The sequence below is a fragment of the Apodemus sylvaticus genome, chromosome 7, assembly GCF_947179515.1.
Source record: "Apodemus sylvaticus chromosome 7, mApoSyl1.1, whole genome shotgun sequence".
NCBI classification, from domain to species: Eukaryota; Metazoa; Chordata; class Mammalia; order Rodentia; family Muridae; genus Apodemus; species Apodemus sylvaticus.
In genome coordinates this window covers 82,978,750-82,995,644 of record NC_067478.1, presented here as the reverse complement: position 1 = coordinate 82,995,644, position 16,895 = coordinate 82,978,750, and the positions used below count along the sequence as shown (strand labels likewise).

Genomic DNA, 16,895 nt, shown 5'->3' with positions numbered 1-16,895 from the left:
TCTGATTCCATCTTCTGGTGTGCATGAAAACAGAGCTCTCATGTACATAAGATAAATGAATCTTTAAACAACAACAATGGCAACTTTAAGATCTGGATAAAAAAAAAAATCAGTAATAGACTCCTTGACTAGCTTGTGCAAGGCCTTGGTTTCCACCCCAGCAAACACACACACACACACACACACACACACACACACACACACGCATGCACGCACGCACACTAAAGCTAGGCTTGGTAGCACATTCTAGCACTTGGAAGGATGAGGCAGGATTATCTTGAGTTGGAGGCAGGCTTGACCTACACAGAAAGACCCTGTCTGCAAAAGGAAAGAAGGGAGGAATGATGGGAGGGAAGGAGAGAAGGGAGAAGCTAACAACTCCATCTTGGCCTCCATCATTTCTTCTGAAGTGTCAGAGGGGTCTTCACCCTTAGCCTGGGGACCTGAGCCTCTCTGCATTTCACCCAGGCAATTACCTGACACCTCAGTTGTCCTTGGATTTAGGGTTGGAAGGCTGGTAAAGCATGTGGCATCTGGAGAAATAAGTCCCCAAACTTGGGGACCAGGGTGAGGGGAAAGGGGGAACCCCTTGGAATGCAAGAAAACTTGGGGGTGGGGGCTATGAGAGCAGGATCCCAAAATTCTTCACTCCTACCCTGCTCCTGGCTCGGGGCACTCTCAACACAGAGGAGCCCAGGAGTGGGCTACATGAGACTATCTTAACACACCCACCACAGGATGGTGTGACTGCCTTACCCCTGGGGACCCCTGGAGTCTGCAGCCACTCCATGCTGCCCCCACCTGAACCCTTGACCCCCAGCTCTGCAGCCCCCGTAGCTTCCTGTTTGCCCACTCTGTTTGCCCAGCCTCAGGAACAGAGCTGATCCTTGACCTCTAAGTTCCACATCGCCAGCAAAAGTAAGCAGTGACAGGGCCAGGCAGAGCTTATCAGTCCTCCCAGCCCAGCCCCTACCCACACACATATATAAGGCCAGGGAAGAAGAGCTGGACACCTAGACTGTTGGAGAGTTCCCGGGAGGTAAGTGTCGCTACCTGCCCCAGGCTGCTGCTCTAGCTCCCTAGTGCCTCCCAGTTGATGCTCCACTGTCCAAATCAATACCGTCGATATCTGGCACCGTTTCCTACTCCAGACAATTCTTCCACAGGCCTGAATGTGTGTAGAGCCTCTCCATGACAATGCCTCCCTTCAGACCAGCTCTCCTTCTTCTTCTCCAGGTCACCCACACCCTTCAGGATGAAAGCTGTGGTGCTGACTGTGGCTCTGGTCTTCCTGACAGGTAGGTGCCTCTTGGCCTGTGTGGACTACTTCCCTGGGCACAGAGAACAGAATTGCTACCGCTCTCCTCCCTGACTCCAAGTCTGACGTTTCAGCTCAGGCCCCCAGCCTGGAGCTGACCTAACATGGGTCTCCCCTCCCTTCCCAGGGAGCCAGGCGTGGCACTTACTACAGCAAGATGCCCCCCAGTCTGGATGGGACAAAGTGAAGGATTTCGCGGCTCTGTATGTGGATGCAGTCAAAGACAGCGGCAGAGAATATGTGTCCCAGTTTGAATCCTCCGCCGTGGGCAAGCAGTTGAAGTAAGGAAGGACCTGGCGTGGGGCCTGGAGCAGGCCAGGGGATGCCCATCCAGGGTGGGCAGAGAGACCAGTGAGAAGATGCTGTAACTGAGCTAGCTAGACCTTCATCTACTTCCCTACCAGCTGGGCACCATGACAGCTTCTAATGGAGGACTAGGGATGGGTCTCATCTGCTGTTGGGTAACCACAGCCCCTCATTCAGCATATGAGTGCAAAATCCCTTTTCCTTGGGTAACCCCCAGTACTGGTCAGACAGCACAAAAAAATGGGACTGGCCTTGCAACCGGCACCAACCACATATGTGTTCTTGGTGCCTTAGGCCATACGTACAGAGGAATATAAAGGGAGTGCAGGGAGTTAGAGGGTTGGTTGCATGTTCGAGGAAACTAGGACCATAGCAACTGTACATCTGGGGACAGGTGGCACCAAGACCTGACCCCAGGTATCACGTGCATGGATCTGCAGACCAGGGACAGTGCAGGATGCCTGGGGCCATCTCTCACACCCGCGCTCTCTCTCCCCCTCTAGCCTGAATCTCCTGGAAAACTGGGACACTCTGGATTCAACCGTTGGTCGCCTGCAGGATCAGCTGGGCCCGTTGACTCAGGAGTTCTGGGAAAATCTGGACAAAGAAACAGATTGGTTGAGACAGGAGATGAACAAGGACCTGGAGGAAGTGAAGAAGAATGTGCAGCCCTTCCTGGACAAATTCCAGGAGAAGTGGAACGAGGAAGTGGCGCTCTACCGCCAGCAGATGGAGCCTCTGAGCACTGACCTGCACGAGAGCGCGCGCAAGAAGCTGCAGGAGCTGCACGGGAAGCTGACCCCGATAGCCGAGCAATTTCGCGACCGCATGCGCAAGAACGTAGACTCGCTGCGTACACAGATAGCGCCCCACAGTGACAAGATGCGGGAGAGCCTGGCCCAGCGCCTGGCTGAGCTCAAGAACAACCCCACCCTGGTTGAGTACCACACCAAGGCCACGGAACACCTGAAGACCCTTGGCGAGAAAGCCAAACCCGCGCTGGAGGACCTGAAACACAGCCTGATGCCCATACTGGAGACCTTTAAGACCAAAGTCAAGAGTATGTTCGACAAGGCCAGCGAGACGCTGGCCGCCTAGTGAGGTGCCTGCCTCCACGCCCCACCCCTGCCCTGGCTTTCTTACAATAAACCTTTCCAAAGTGGAATAGCTTCTTTCTTTGGGGGGACACAGGAAGGGCTCTAAGGGTACATCAAGGGACGTGGGAACGTGGCGCTGCAGGGAGGATTCCTTTCCACCCGACTACTCAGCTCTTCAGCTCACTCAAGCTGCACCCCCTTCCCCCGGCTGGTTTAGAGTATGAGACAGAATCCCTTCCTAAGAAGGCTCAGAGGGAAATGAATGGCCAGGCAAAGCAAGAAGGAACCCCAAAAGGGCCCCCACAGAGGCTCAGACCACTAGTGCTGTAACCCAGATTGGGAGTGACTGACAATAGGACTCTGCTTTGAGAGGGCTGCTTTCTTGGGCTAGCCGCGTTTCCAGATAGGGTACAGGATGGGAACCTCTTAACCTCTTCCACTCCTTCGAGCCGGGATTCCTCCAGGAGCCCCAGAGACCGGAAATGATTGGGTGGACGCTATTAAAATGCCTGGAGCTCAGCCAGCTCTCAGTCACTCACCCCAAACCTCTCAACAAACAAGTGCCTTTTTTCTTTCCCTCGGGTGCACCCACACAGTGTGGTGAACACATCAGTCATGGCTGCAGCCACTCCCTCTACCTGACAGTTGGGTACAAAAACAAACAAACAAACACCCCTCTTTGTGATGCTGATCACCACACATTTATCAGAGAGGCCTTCATATCCAGCTCTAAATCCCGAAGGAAGGCCTTTAAGTCCACATCAGCTGGAGGGACTGAGCTGGGAAGTCTGAAGTTAGTCACCGTAGGAAAGGGCTGGAGAGGTGGCTCCTCAGGTGGAGGCACTTGCAGAAGCCTGAGGACCTGAGTTCAGTACTTAGAAGACACACACACACACACACACACACACACACACACACACACCACAAATATAAATAAGGGTAATTTAAAATATTTAAATTTTTATTAGACTTTGTGTGTGTGTGTGTGTGTGTGTGTGTGTTCACGTGCCACAGAACATATGTGGAAATCAGAAGACAGTTTGCAGATATCTGTTCTCTTTTTCCACCATGTGTGTCTCAAAGATCAAACTCAGGACACCAGGATTAGTGTAGCGAGCGCCTCTACTGGCTAAGCCGACTCACCGGTCCTTATTTATTTACTTATGCATTCATTTTATTTGGAGACAGTGTCTCCAGTAGCCCAGGTTGGCCTCGGATGATCTCTGATTTCTCTGCCTCCATCTCCCAAGAGCTCGGGGTTCTGAGGATGATCCACCACTGTTATTCTGTGCTGAGACTTGAACCCAGAGCTCCGTGCATGCTGGGTAAGCACTCTACCTGAGCCTCATGCCACGCCCAGGCTCCACACTATTTAGACTAGCCTGCAATAGGCATCCATTACTTTAAAAAAAAAAAATTTTTTTTTAAGTGTAACCAAGTACTCATGTTCACAGGGATGAGGATGCCTGCAGAAACACTCTCACACCAACAGCCTTTCTCTCATCTGGCCCCTCTTCATGCCTGTGTTGGAATGCAGGCCATCTTCATCCTTCTGGAGAGTCTTTATCCATTTCCGGTGTATCTTCGCAAGCCTGGATGAAGGGGCGGGTGTTTAAATCCACAAATCACGTGGAACCAAGTTTGGGTAGGAAGGTTTTCAGGTGTGGACACGGGGACTTCCGGCTCTTGGTGGACAGTAAGAGAAACCCCTGTTGGATTTCCAGAGAGAACATAGTCCAGTCTGCTAGTTGTACCAATGCGGTCTGGGAAGGAGCCTCCGAGCCCTGGCAGAGGCTTTTCCCATGCTGGCAAAGTGGAAAACGGAAGGCTGGCCCTGCAGTGTGCTTGCTCTTGATACAGGGCAGCCGCTGGGACCTCTGAACGTCGGTCTTTTATTCTATAATGTGCAAGGCCTGTTTTGTGACTCTGGGTCTCTTTGAAGTGAGTGTTTAGGGGTGGTGGGAACATAGTAAGCAGCCGTTTTGGGGTTCTGAGGACACTGGATCTCCATTCCAGTCTAGGGGGTTACCCAGTTTAGCTATCACAGTGAGGACTGTTTACAAGGGGTGTGCACATACGTGCCTTGTGCTTTTAAACACTACCATTTCATTTCCACAACAAACCCTCAGAAGAGAGGCAGATTGTACCCACTTTATTTGTAAGAAATGGAGGCAGCTGCAATGCAGTGGGGTTGAGACATATCTAGCCAGCCTCCCAGCCTGCCTCCTTCCTATCGGTGTGTTTAAAGGGGCCAGGCAGTCTGGATTATGCAAACCAGCTGAACGGGTTTGGTGGTCACATCTGATCTTAAGCCTGGAGATGACATAAAAGCCCTAGTTAGACAGATACCACACTCCAGTCACATTGTCCATGTTGTCCCACACTTGACAGATTGGAATTGTAAGTCTGTTACCCGATTTGATCTTTCACATAAGCCCATTAAGTCAAGGGGGGGGGAAGCAGAGTTAGTCCTACATACAAAGGAAGAAGCACCCCAGAGACCACTAAAGAGCTGGATGACCTACAGCCCCAGCCCCACCCATTCAACAGGCTCAGCTCACTCCGATGCCCAGACATCAAGGCTCATGGGACGTCCACTCATGGCAGCTTCTTATCCAGCTTTATTAGGGACAGCATGTTTAGGTGAGGTCTGGGAGGGGTGACGACATCAGGATATACTTTGCCCTTAAAGCAACCTTCAGGGGCCACATGGCAGGCCTGGGAGGCCAGCAGGATGGGTGAACAGGCACATCTGGAACACAGACGTCTCATGGCTCAACAGCTGGAGTTGGTTCAACCTCAGGGGTAGATTCCCAGAGGCTAGTTAACTTGTCAGTAAACGTGCTCCAGTAACCTTTCAGGGATTTGAAGCGATTGTCCATCCAGCCCCTGGGGGTTAAAGCAATAGAGGCATCCATGGGGGTGTGTGTGTGTGAAAAGATCCCCTGTGGGCAGCTAGACCCAGGACTGCACCCAGGACTCCACCGGCTCCCTAAGCCTCCAGCACAACCTCACCTAGCACCACCTAGGAGTCAGCTGCAGCTACCTCCCAGGGTGAAAGGGATGGTAAAGAAGCACCCTAAAAAACCCCACTGTCATCAAGGTTGGATCAGACCCTCACTGACTCACATCCAATCTCCTTTCAGGCCTGAGGCACCAAGCGCTGAGGAGGAGGCTACTAAGGTCAGCTTGCCTTCGTAGTCCATACAAATAGTTTCCTTGGGGTGTCTGGCTCTAAGTGGGTGAGGCAGAGGGGAGCCAGTCTTTCATCTGAAACATTACTAAATGGCTTCTAAGCTGTGTGACCTAGGCCAGGTTACTTAAGTCTTTATCATCTGCAAAACTGTGTATATGATATCCTCTCCACAACTTGTTCTGGGGATAGAGACTGTCAACATCTTTTGCTATACCAAATGTCAGCCAAAGCCATTGGCCAGGGGGTGATGTGTCACTGGATGCCTAACTCAGTTGAGCCTAGGGATGGAAACAGGGCAGACCCCCACCCCCCTAGCTCCCAACCCTCCACCCAACTCCTCACTTCCTACCCCTAACGCCTGCATACAGGCAGAAACCAGGGAAGGTAGGCCTCCCAGAGCATGACCTGTGCTCAGAGAAGAAAACCTATAACTAGGTTAAAAATGTCCCTCAGGCTGCTCTGAGGAGAAGCAGAGGAGATAGGAGAAGGTTGCTTGCCCTGCCTGTCATCTTAGTCACAGTACCAAGCAAAGGCCCCATGAGGGACCAGAGGCTTAGACAGGCCCCAAGGCCCTGGTAAATTCGGTGGGCCATAGTCTCTGTGCCAGGGCCTCAGTACCAGGGCAGGAGAGAAGACATAAGAAAGGAGATGAATACGCATACCTGGTCACCACAGCTATATCAGACTCCTGCACACTGCTTAGTGCATCCTGGACCGTCTTGGAGGCATGCTCCATGTAGCCCTGCACAGAGCCCAGCAGCAAGGATCCCTCTACCTCATCAGCTCCTGCAAGAGAGCAGAGTTTAGCCATGTCAGTCCTCAGCTCCTGTTCAGTCATTGCTTATTCAGTTCCCACAGAAACCCCAGCCCCACTCCAACCAGCTTACGGGCAGATGCCAGGAGAGCCAAGAGGGCCACAATGAGAAGCATCCGGGGCTGCATGGCACCTGTGCACCTGCAGGAGACCATCGTGTGAGAGGGTATTGTGCATCTGCCACATCTAGGCCCTTCCCTAGAGACCCCATGGCCCCTGCGTCATGTATCCCAAGCCTTTCTCCTGATATCAGCTCTCAGACAGAGAACTACAGGAGACCCAGGCCCCCAGGTGAGGTGGAAGATGGAGGATTTCTATAGAAATCCTCTACAGAGCAGAACATCTACCCATTCTCTGCCCTGATATACTAAGAATCAACAGGTTTCTTTTCCTTTCTAGGCCTCGGGGTTTTTTGTTTTTTTTTTTTTCAGTCTGGGGCAGGCATGGATACCAAAGGCTTCTAATAGCTCAGAGCAAGCCAGACAAGGGACAGAATGACCCAGTTCCGGTCAGCTCTGCCTCTACCCAGTGCAAGGTTTTTGGCCCAGTGGCCTCCCTTTCCCTAGCTTCTAGCCCTCCCACATCCCCCACCCTCCAGGGAGGAGGCCATGAATCCCAAGCCTCCTGTGGGCTAACTGGCTGGATGGCAAGAGCTTCCTCCAGCTCTTTGTCTCCTCCCTTCCTCCCCGTCCTCCCCAGGTGCATTACCTGGAGTGGCTGCTTCTAGGGATAAAACTGAGCAGGCAATCGGGGAGGGCTCTGACCTGTTTTATATTGGCTCCAGGATGGGACAGCGGGCACCGAAGGCCCAGTGTGCTGGTCAAAGGTCACCTGCTGAGCCGTCCAGACCAGAGCCTGAGGCAGGGAAGGCCATGCAGCTAGCTGCCAGGGGAGTTGAGAAATCCCTCTGAGATTGCCCACGCTTTTCACATCCACCTCCACAACCAAGGGACCAGCTACCTATTGGTTCACCTACATGAGGCTGGTGAGACAGAAAATGACAAGGGGACAAGCCTTGGCCCTCAGGCCCGCTGCAACCCTTCACACTTGACTGTCCAGACCCATCTCTCCCACCAACGCCCAGACAACAGCCTAGAGCCGGCGACAGGCTCCTTCACGGAGGCCCCCCCCCCCCCGAAAGTCTCACAATAGAATGGGATGGGGAATCTGTGGGGCAGTTGTGGAGCAATGGCAGAAGCTCGGTGGGAGGGGGCAGAGTGAAGGTCACATGCCCCCACCCCGACCTCCACCTCAGGCCTCCCCCCCCCCCACCCGTGGCTGTGTTCCTAACAGTCTCCTCTGCCGCAGGGGTTAGTGAGAGAAGGACAAAGGTTACACGAAACCCAAGGCCTTGCCCCTCCCCGCCTCCTCCGCAGGACTCCTCTTGCCCTCTGGACCCATCCTTAGCAATCCTGAGATAGGAGCAGGGCCCATGGCTGGATAGTGTCTGAGCCTTACATAAGTCCTGTCTGTGAGTGCCTGCAAGCAGCAAGCTATAGAGAGAGGCCATTCACAAAGAAGGTGAGGATAAAGGAGATGCTCTGGAGCAACTAAGATGTCCTCTGAGCTAATACTGAGACCCACAGCCTAGTCAGCACCAGATGGCTTCTGGATGCAAAGACTTTGGAGCCAAGAAATCCTAAGTTTGGGGGGGAGGGGATGGTTGGTTTTAATTCTCTTTTCTTTTCCTTTTTCTTTTTTTGGGCTTCTGAGACAGTGTTTCTCTGTGTAGCCCTGGCTATCCTGAAATGAAGCTGGCTTCAAACTCAGAAATCTGCCTGCCTCTGCCTCCTGAGTGCTAGGATTATAGATGTGAGCCACTACCCGGCAAAATCCTAGGTTTAAATGCTACCCTCAGGACTGGAGAAATAGGCCAGTTGGGCAAAATGCTCATCTCAAAAGTAGGAAGACAGTAAGTCAATCCCCAATACCCATGTGACAGCCTAAGTGTCCACCTGTGACCCCAGCACTGGGGGCAGGGAGATAGGTAGCAGGCCAAGAGTTGATAGCCAGGCAGCCTGTCCTCTTCAGTAAGTACCAGATACCACTGAGAGACTATCTCATAAAGCAGGGTGAACAGCTCTTGGAAAATGATACCTGAAACTAACCTCTGGCCTCCATAGGTGTGCATGTCACGCATGCCTGTGCACCTGCACACAAACACATAAGCAGCTGATGTCTCTGACGCTGACTCACAGGCTCTGTGGTCAGAAGCTAACGGGATGGGACACTGATCTCCCAGACTATGGAGAAACACACGGCAGCTGGCCCAGGAAGGGACTCAGTTTCCCCACCTCCCAAACGCTGACCGCCCAGCCAGAGACAGCAGGAGGTTTCCATGCAGAAACAGGACTTGCTGTAGGCAGCAAGCTGTCTGAATGAAATCTCAGCCTGAGAAAGGCGGCCGGCTTTCCCCTCTGAGCTCCTAATCTCTGTCTTTGGCTGAGACTCGAAACTCATCTATCAGAAATTCATTCTTGGGGCTGGAGAGATGGCTCAGGGGTTAAGAGCACTGACTGCTCTTAAGGTCCTGAGTTCAAATCCCAGCAACTACATGGTGGCTCACAACCATCTGATGGAATCTGATGTCTTCTTCTGGGGTGTCTGAAGAGGGTATGCACATACATAAAATAAATCAATAAATCTTTAAAAAAATAAAATAAAATAAAAAAAGAAATTCATTCTTTTGACATAAGACTGTTGTCTGGGGTAGCTATGATAGTGTTTGCTTACAAGTCCATCACTCAGGAAAAACTGTGTTAGAGGTCAGCCTGGACTACATAATGTGACTCGGTCTCAGAACACAATAAAACATAGATTGTTTTCTGTTAAAATGTTAGTTGTTCGAATTATGTAACTTAAACATTACTAATTCCATTTTATGGCTGAAAAACCAAAGGTCCAGTGGGGTAGAGACCTGCTCAACACACACCACGCAGCAGTGGGAAATCTGGGTCTCAGCACCTGAGCTGGTCCTTGGCACCCACTTATACCTAAGCTTCCTCTGAGAAAATTTCTTGGCAAAGCCAAGGGGGAGCGAAGGTGGTACCCGGACTGGGCCCTGTGTGCAGTGGAGGGAGATGCTATGTTCTTTTTTCTTCTCAGCCTGTTTCTTGTTCCTAGGCAAAGGGCACAATAGGGATCAGATTCCAATCTGGGGTGTGGCACCAAGTCCTTGGCCCTGAGAATGATGTAACAGGCAGACTGGGTCATTTTCCATTGATAGGCAGGGTCAATCTCCCTATCTCCCCTGTAGAGAACAGGATCACTGAATCAAGAAAAGTCAAAAGACGCCAATAGAGTCTCAGCCGTGAGATACTCAGCTGCACAGAGAGCTTATGTGTATGAACCCACGTAGTAGCTGGCATGCAGGTGATACCTTGGAACCTGGGCTCTGGGATTTAATCCCTTCCAAAATATTTGTACCCTCTCAGCCATAGGGAGGCCTCTTGGTGGTGGCTTTCTGGCCTAGGATCCTCTGGGGGGAGGACAGTGTTCTTGGCTTAGAGACCCAGTCCCATGGAGGAAGCAGCAGTGGGGGAGTGTCGTCCTTTCTTTTCCTATTGATATGACGAGGTGGGGGCTTTTCGTGGCTTACACATGGGGAGTTGCAGTGGCAGGAACGTGGAGCAGCTGGTCACATCACATTTACAACTAAAAAGCAGAGAGCCACAGATGCCAGTTCTCAGCCCCACTCTGCTCGCTTTCTCCATTGTGTACAGTCTGGGCTCCTTCACCCGAAGACCCCTCTCTCAGGTGATTCGAGATTCTGTCAAATTGACAGTGTGAAAGATGTCTTGAATGTTTGGGCTGAGAATGGCCCTCAGGAGTGGATTGCCAGTCTGCCTCTGCTTGGCTAACAGCAGGCTGGATGAGTGAGAGTCCCAGGACTCTCCTCACATCCCTTATGGGCACCGCTATCAGCCTTACGGGCCACGAGCTCTGTATGAGCACAGGCAAGGAGATGGAGGGTTAGAGACGTGAGTGCCAAGACCACTTGATCCTCTGTGCCCAAGGCTGGCTATAAGGTAGTCTGTTCTTTTCCCCAAAAGCTGAGACATTTTGCTCTCCTGTTCTCATTTTGCCTCACCTCCTATGCAAATTTACCAGCAGATGCATATGAAGTATGCCCCAGTCTTGGAGAAGTCAATATGATGATTTATGACGCTCCAGCAGGCAGTACAACCTCCCTGCAGGGGCTGGTGCATACGTGAGTGCTGGGCACACGTGCGTGCACTATGTCCCAGTGTCTTAGCTCAGAGCCAAGTTTTGTACCCATGGATGACTCAGATATCTATGCATATCTGACAGTCCATCACTGGCAACCACTCTTAAACAAACTTAGGTAACACACGTCTTCTCAGAGAGGGTACGAGTGGGCAAGGACCTCCGGACCTGTCCCACGCTGCTGGCACCTGGTACTCAGCCTGCAGGTTCAGGAGTTGGAGCTGTCGCTGAGGTCCTACGTGACTCATCCCCCATCGGTTCTGACCTTTGGGCCCAGCACAGGCTGGACCAGGCCTGATTAGGCAAAGCAAGGTGAGGACCAATGGGTCAATGGTACAGAGAGACAAACCGTTTAGAGCTAAAACATAGCTAATATTCAACAAGGAACCTACAGGGAACCAGATTGTCTCACAGAATCTTCCCAACCGAGACTCATCCAAGACCACACAACACATACTGTGTGGAATCCAGATGCAAACTCGAGGCGATGACTCCAGAGCCTGAATTCAGAAAACACCGAAAGATCACCAAGATGACTCAGTGCGCACAGTCACCCAGCCTGATGACATCAGTTTAAAGCCCTGGAACCCAGACAGAAGGAGGAGAGAACAGTCCTCATCTGACATCTGTCTATCTACAGGTTAGGATGCATGCATACTCACCCTCCCCACCAAATATTAGTAAATAAAGAAGATTGTCATTGTCATTATTTTTGGTTTTTGAGACAGGGTTTCTCTGTGTAGCCCTAGCTTCCTGGAACTCACTCTGTAGACCAGGCTGCCCTTGAACTCAGAGATCCACCGACCTCAACCTCCTGTGTGTTGGGTTTAAAGTCATGTTGCCGGGTGGTAGTGGCGCACGCCTTTAATCCCAGCACTTGGGAGGCAGAGGCAGGTGGATTTCTGAGTTTGAGGCCAGCCTGGTCTACAAAGTGAGTTCCAGGACAGCCAGGGCTACACAGAGAAACCCTGTCTTGAAAAAAAAAAAACAAATATAAATAAATAATAAAATAATAAAGTTATGTACCACCACACCTGGCATAAGTCATTCTTTTAAAACTCACTAACATGGCTGTGCTAGGAAGGAGTGAGCTCTGGCCACTCGGGGAAGCCCGAGCAGTGTGGGGAGCAGTGCAGCGTAGTAGGACCCAACAGAGGGAACAGGGATTCAGCTGTCTTCAGTCCCATGAGACAAGCCAATCTGGACATATTTAAAAAATAATGGATGGCAGCATAGCCAGTCAGACTGGGCACAGTCGTGGTCTATTCTAATGGCTGTCATTTCACAGATGCTGTCTTGTGGGCAGCAATCAATGGGACAATATGATGGGTGTCATCATCTAGTCCCCGGTGTGGTTCACCGAGGCGCCCCACTGACCACAGCCTGGCTCCTTTCCTGTGGATATCTTCTGCAATTGTAGGTGTGGACACATGTGGAGTCTCAGTAGGAGATCAAAAAACTCTCTTTCCGGGCTGGTGAGATGGCTCAGCCGGTAAGAGCACTGACTGTTCTCCTGAAGGTCCTGAGTTCAAATCCCAGCAACCACATGGTGGCTCACAACCATCTGTAATGAGCTCTGATGCCCTCTTCTAGTGTGTCTAAAGACAGCTACAGTGCACTCACCTATAATAAATAAATAAATAAATAAATAAATAAATAAATAAATAAATAAATCTTTGGGCCGGAGCGAGGGACTGATCAAGCAAGGTTAATCTGAGTGAGAAAGTTAGTCAGAGCAAGCAGGGCCAGCCAGAGACTAAGCGGGGTTGACCAGAGTGAGCAGAGGTCCTAAATTCAATCCCCAGCAACCACAGGAAGTGTCTGTACAGCTACAGTGTACTCATATACATAAAATAAATAAATATTTAAAAAATTTACTTTCCACAGCAGTGTCTGTCACCTTCTGTCAGAGAGAGAGAGAGAGAGAGACAGAGACAGAGACTGAGAGACACAGAGACAGAGACACAGAGACAGAGACAGAGAGAGGTGATTCTGCGTGGTGGCTCTTGCATATGGCTGGGGATAGTGGGGCAGCAATCAAGCCTTAGCCAGCCGGCTCTCTCACTGTTGCCTCTAGCCCACTCTGAGGGAAAGGGTGGCTCTCCTTCTGCCACTATCAGGAGAGGATCGTGTTCTCTCCGACCTTCCTAGCGCTGATGCACACAGAAAATCATTGTCGTTAATTTCAGGGCTTACTCCGGGCTAAGCCCCCTGCACCCATTTTACAAGTACGACATACTTTAACGTAACAAACTACACATTGTTCAAAGGAGAAACTTGAAGCTTCAGATAACTAGACCGAGGTGACCCAGCTTGGCAGTCATGAGACACAAAGCGCATCTATGATTAACTCCTTTGATCCTGGGATCTGATCCTCTCCTGACCAAGGGTGTCCTAGACATCTAAATTGATGCTTAGAACCTGCTGCAGCCCTGTGCCATCTCTGGGCCTGGTACAATCTCTGTAGCTGATGTTCTGAGACGGAGTTCGGGTAGGTGGCAGCTGTCAGGGTGGGGACTGTCTCATTGGGGTGGAGAGGAGACCTGGTCCTTGTTCCCCTAGACTGGCACAGACCCAGGGCTGCCAACAGGGCCTCTGGGGCCTCAGTTCTGTTCAGGGACTCCCCTAGAGTCCCAGACTGGGTCCTCCTGAAGTTTCTGTCTATCCTTCCCAGCCTCTTGGACAGGGTGGAGCCAACTCAAGGAGACTGCCTCCCTCTGCTGCCTGTGTGCTGTCAGCTTCCACGTTGTCTTAGGGTCACTAAAGTCCAAGAGGCCTCCTGGGAGTGTGTCACCTTCCAACGTGGAGTCACACTGGGAAGGAGGCGGGGAGAGAGAGGGCTGGAGGGGCTTTAAATGGGTGGCTGGCCTTGCCGTCCGTCAGTCTTCACAGCGACACAGGTGAACTGCTTCTTCCGACTCCAGAGAAACATCCATTGTAGCTGAGACTGTCGCGGCCCAGTGAGGAGCCCAGGATGTTCCTGAAGGCTGCACTGCTGACCCTGGCCCTGGTGGCCATCACCGGTGAGTAGACACTGCCCTTCAGCCACTGTAGCATACGAGAGGCAGCAAAAGAAGCCAGCTCTAGAACTGATTGGACAGCTCTGGGCGGCCTTGTGTTTGCCCAGCAGCTCATAGGAGAACAGGCCTTTGTTCTCCCTGGCACCCGTGCTCCCTGGGTTATCCCAGGGATGGGGAAATAATTTGGGTTATCCCAACTCTAACATTATCCAGCTCAGAGCTGAGGCAGAGGGGCCAGGAGAGAGATGCATCCTTATAAATTACTTGCTCTCTGCCCAGGTGCCCAGGCCGAGGTCACTTCAGACCAGGTGGCCAATGTGATGTGGGACTTCTTCACCCAGCTTGGCAACGATGCTAAGGAGGCTATGGGAAAACTTCAGAATACAGATGTCACTCAGCAGCTCAAGTAAGTGGGATCAGTCTGCAAGGCCTTCTTGAAGCCCATAGCTGACTTCAGAGGTGGGACACTGGCCCTTGGAAACCTCCTGCTCTCACTAAAAGAGTCTTGCCTCCCCGGACCTAGATGGTATCTATAAAAAGGGAAACTGGACCCAGGGACCCATCCCTATAGTACCTTCCTGTCTGCATGTGCTAGAGTTTGGTAAATAGCCAAATCCCATCGCAAACTCTTGGTAGAAAGAGGAGAGAGGCATTTCCCGTAAGGATGTGAGGTGTCTGGGCAATCAGGGGAAGGGAGGCTGGTATTCGGGGGCACCTACTGAGCACATGCAAGGACATCAGACCCTGTGCCACTGGAAGACATGGGTTGCACAACATGATCCTTGGCTAGGAGGGGTGTCAAAGTCCAGTCCCATTCTTTATCCACAGGAAAGGAAAGCAAACTCCTCAAGTCACGAGGTGGGCCGATAAGGCTGCAGAGGCTCAGCAGAAGCCTTGCAGATAAAACTCCAAAGTCAAACTAATCCTAGGAGATTTCCTGAAAGCATGACCTACCTAAGGGAGGGCCAAAGGGACAAGATGGCGGTCCCTGTTCCCATGGATACACTCCTGACCTAGGCAGGTGTACAGAGCTGAGTGTTCTATGAGCATATCTAATGGTGCTTCCTTCCCTCCATCCTTTCCTTGAAGTACCCTCTTCCAGGACAAACTTGGGAACGTTAATTCATATGCCAGTGACCTCCACAACAAGCTGGTGCCCTTCACCATAGACCTGAGTGGGCAGCTAACTAAGGAAACTGAGAGGGTGAAGGAAGAGATCCAGAAGGAGCTGGAGGACCTGCGTGCCCTCATGATGCCCCATGCCAACAAAGTAAGCCAGACATTCGGGGAAAACATGCAGAAGTTTCAGGAGCACCTGAGGCCCTACGCCACGGACCTGCAAGCTCAGCTCAACACAAAGACCCAGGAAATGAAGCAGCAGTTGACCCCCTACATCCAACGCATGCAGACCACGATACAGGAGAATGTGGACAACATGCAGGCCTCGATGATGCCCTTTGCCACTGATTTAAAGGACATGTTCAACAGGAATGTGGAAGAGCTCAAGGGGCAGCTAGCACCCCGTGCCAACAACCTGAAGGTCACCATCGACCAGAACCTGGAGGATCTGCGCCGCAGGCTGGCCCCTCTCACAGAGGGCATGCAGGAGAAACTCAACCATCAGATAGAGGGCCTGGCCTTCCAAATGAAGAAGAATGCAGAGGAGCTCCAGACCAAAGTCTCCTCAAAAATCGACCAGCTGCACAAGAATCTGGCCCCGCTGGTGGAGGATGTGCAAAGCAATCTGAAGGGCAACACGGAAGGGCTGCAGAAATCTCTGGAAGAGCTGAACAGGCAGCTGGACCAGCAGGTGGAGGAGTTCCGGCGCACCGTGGAGCCCATGGGGGAGATGTTCAACAAGGCTCTGGTGCAGCAGGTGGAGCAGTTCAGGCAGCGACTGGGCTCCAATTCGGGAGACGTGGAAAGCCACTTGAGCTTCCTGGAGAAGAGCCTGAGGGAGAAGGTCAGCTCCTTCATGAGCACCCTGGAAAAAAAGGGGAGCTCAGACCAGGCCCCAGCCCTCCCTCTCCCAGAGCAGGTCCAGGAACAGGTCCAGGAGCAGGTATAGGCCAAACCTCTGGAGAGCTGAGCTGTCCCTGGTGCCCTCAGCCCATCACAGCAGCGGACACCTGTCCTGCCCCACCACCTGTCTGTCACTCTGTCCCCAAGCGCTTCTTGTACCAGCTTGAGGACACATGTCCTGTGGGAGATGATGCCTCATCCCGCTACTCAATAAAGCAACTGAGAAATTAGCCCCACCGTGTTGCCGAGTGATTCCTTGGGGGCTGGCCTGAGGTGGGGAGGAAATCAATGCCTGTCAAAGCTGAGCAGCTTCTGGCTGGGGGACAGTGGGCTGGGGCAGGCAGTGAGCCTGCGGGTGGGACAGGGATTGGTGTGTTAAGGGAGGAGAATGCAGAAAAGAGGCCAGTCTATCAAAACAAAACACATCCTGCTCAGAGCTGTTTCTGATTCTGAGCACTAGTTAAAACAGCCTTTGTGGCATTGTGTGCCCTGGAGACTGGGTTTCATGATGATAGGGATACCTGGAGGGCAGCAAGACATAGTCCCTGACTTTGAAGAGTTTACTGTATGGCAAGTCCCTTCTTGTATGGGCCTGTGCATACTTATTTATGCAAAAGTAAGCCACTTTATCCCACTGTGAGGTATTCATGCTTGCTTGAGAATTTTCTCCACCTATGGATAAACCTGTTGACTCCAGAGCTGTATAATAGATGCCACAGGATATGAACGAGTCTTGGCAGCAAAGACAGAGCAGGTGCTGCAGCCTGCAGAGAACCCTGGCACGCTGTGCCCAGGAGCCTCCTGATAGGTGGCTTGCCCGCCTATGACAAACCTGGTGGTTGCTGGGTTAAGAACCCATAAGAGGACCCGAGTGGTTTCATGGGCACAGCCAGCC

At 51.8% G+C, this 16,895-nt stretch overlaps 3 protein-coding genes across 3 annotated transcripts; 2 read left to right on the top strand and 1 right to left on the bottom strand.

The window, feature by feature from the left end:
- Positions 1 to 970: 970 nt before the first annotated feature.
- On the top strand, positions 971 to 2,789 carry Apoa1 (apolipoprotein A1). Its single transcript, XM_052188427.1, has 4 exons — positions 971 to 1,039; positions 1,237 to 1,298; positions 1,446 to 1,599; positions 2,128 to 2,789. Exons 2-4 carry the CDS (start codon positions 1,256 to 1,258, stop codon positions 2,720 to 2,722), a joined length of 792 nt encoding a protein of 263 aa, XP_052044387.1. The 5' UTR covers positions 971 to 1,039; positions 1,237 to 1,255; the 3' UTR covers positions 2,723 to 2,789.
- Positions 2,790 to 5,386: 2,597 nt separating this feature from the next.
- Apoc3 (apolipoprotein C3) lies at positions 5,387 to 7,436 on the bottom strand. Its single transcript, XM_052188429.1, has 4 exons — positions 7,339 to 7,436; positions 6,805 to 6,872; positions 6,580 to 6,703; positions 5,387 to 5,610 (listed from the first exon to the last, which is right to left on the bottom strand). Exons 1-4 carry the CDS (start codon positions 7,434 to 7,436, stop codon positions 5,490 to 5,492), a joined length of 411 nt encoding a protein of 136 aa, XP_052044389.1. The 3' UTR covers positions 5,387 to 5,489.
- A 6,263-nt stretch (positions 7,437 to 13,699) lies between these two features.
- Positions 13,700 to 16,218, top strand: Apoa4 (apolipoprotein A4). The gene is made up of 3 exons (XM_052188426.1): positions 13,700 to 13,981; positions 14,258 to 14,384; positions 15,068 to 16,218. The coding sequence occupies exons 1-3, from the start codon at positions 13,933 to 13,935 to the stop codon at positions 16,044 to 16,046; spliced, it is 1,155 nt and encodes a 384-aa protein (XP_052044386.1). The 5' UTR covers positions 13,700 to 13,932; the 3' UTR covers positions 16,047 to 16,218.
- Positions 16,219 to 16,895: the final 677 nt, after the last annotated feature.

What these genes read in the sequence shown, in the direction of transcription:
- Apoc3 (XM_052188429.1), bottom strand. Translation starts at nt 7,436, where the DNA reads ATGCACCTGGGGAGGACGGGGAGGAAGGGAGGAGACAAAGAGCTGGAG. An exon ending in GGCTCTCCTGGCATCTGCCC is followed by an intron (nt 6,704 to 6,804) that starts GTAAGCTGGTTG and finishes GCTCTCTTGCAG; the next exon opens with GAGCTGATGAGGTAGAGGGA. An exon ending in GATATAGCTGTGGTGACCAG is followed by an intron (nt 5,611 to 6,579) that starts GTATGCGTATTC and finishes TTTAACCCCCAG; the next exon opens with GGGCTGGATGGACAATCGCT.
- Apoa4 (XM_052188426.1), top strand. Translation starts at nt 13,933, where the DNA reads ATGTTCCTGAAGGCTGCACTGCTGACCCTGGCCCTGGTGGCCATCACC. An exon ending in GGCCCTGGTGGCCATCACCG is followed by an intron (nt 13,982 to 14,257) that starts GTGAGTAGACAC and finishes CTCTCTGCCCAG; the next exon opens with GTGCCCAGGCCGAGGTCACT. An exon ending in GATGTCACTCAGCAGCTCAA is followed by an intron (nt 14,385 to 15,067) that starts GTAAGTGGGATC and finishes CTTTCCTTGAAG; the next exon opens with TACCCTCTTCCAGGACAAAC.
- Apoa1 (XM_052188427.1), top strand. Translation starts at nt 1,256, where the DNA reads ATGAAAGCTGTGGTGCTGACTGTGGCTCTGGTCTTCCTGACAG. An exon ending in GGCTCTGGTCTTCCTGACAG is followed by an intron (nt 1,299 to 1,445) that starts GTAGGTGCCTCT and finishes CTCCCTTCCCAG; the next exon opens with GGAGCCAGGCGTGGCACTTA. An exon ending in GCCGTGGGCAAGCAGTTGAA is followed by an intron (nt 1,600 to 2,127) that starts GTAAGGAAGGAC and finishes CTCCCCCTCTAG; the next exon opens with CCTGAATCTCCTGGAAAACT.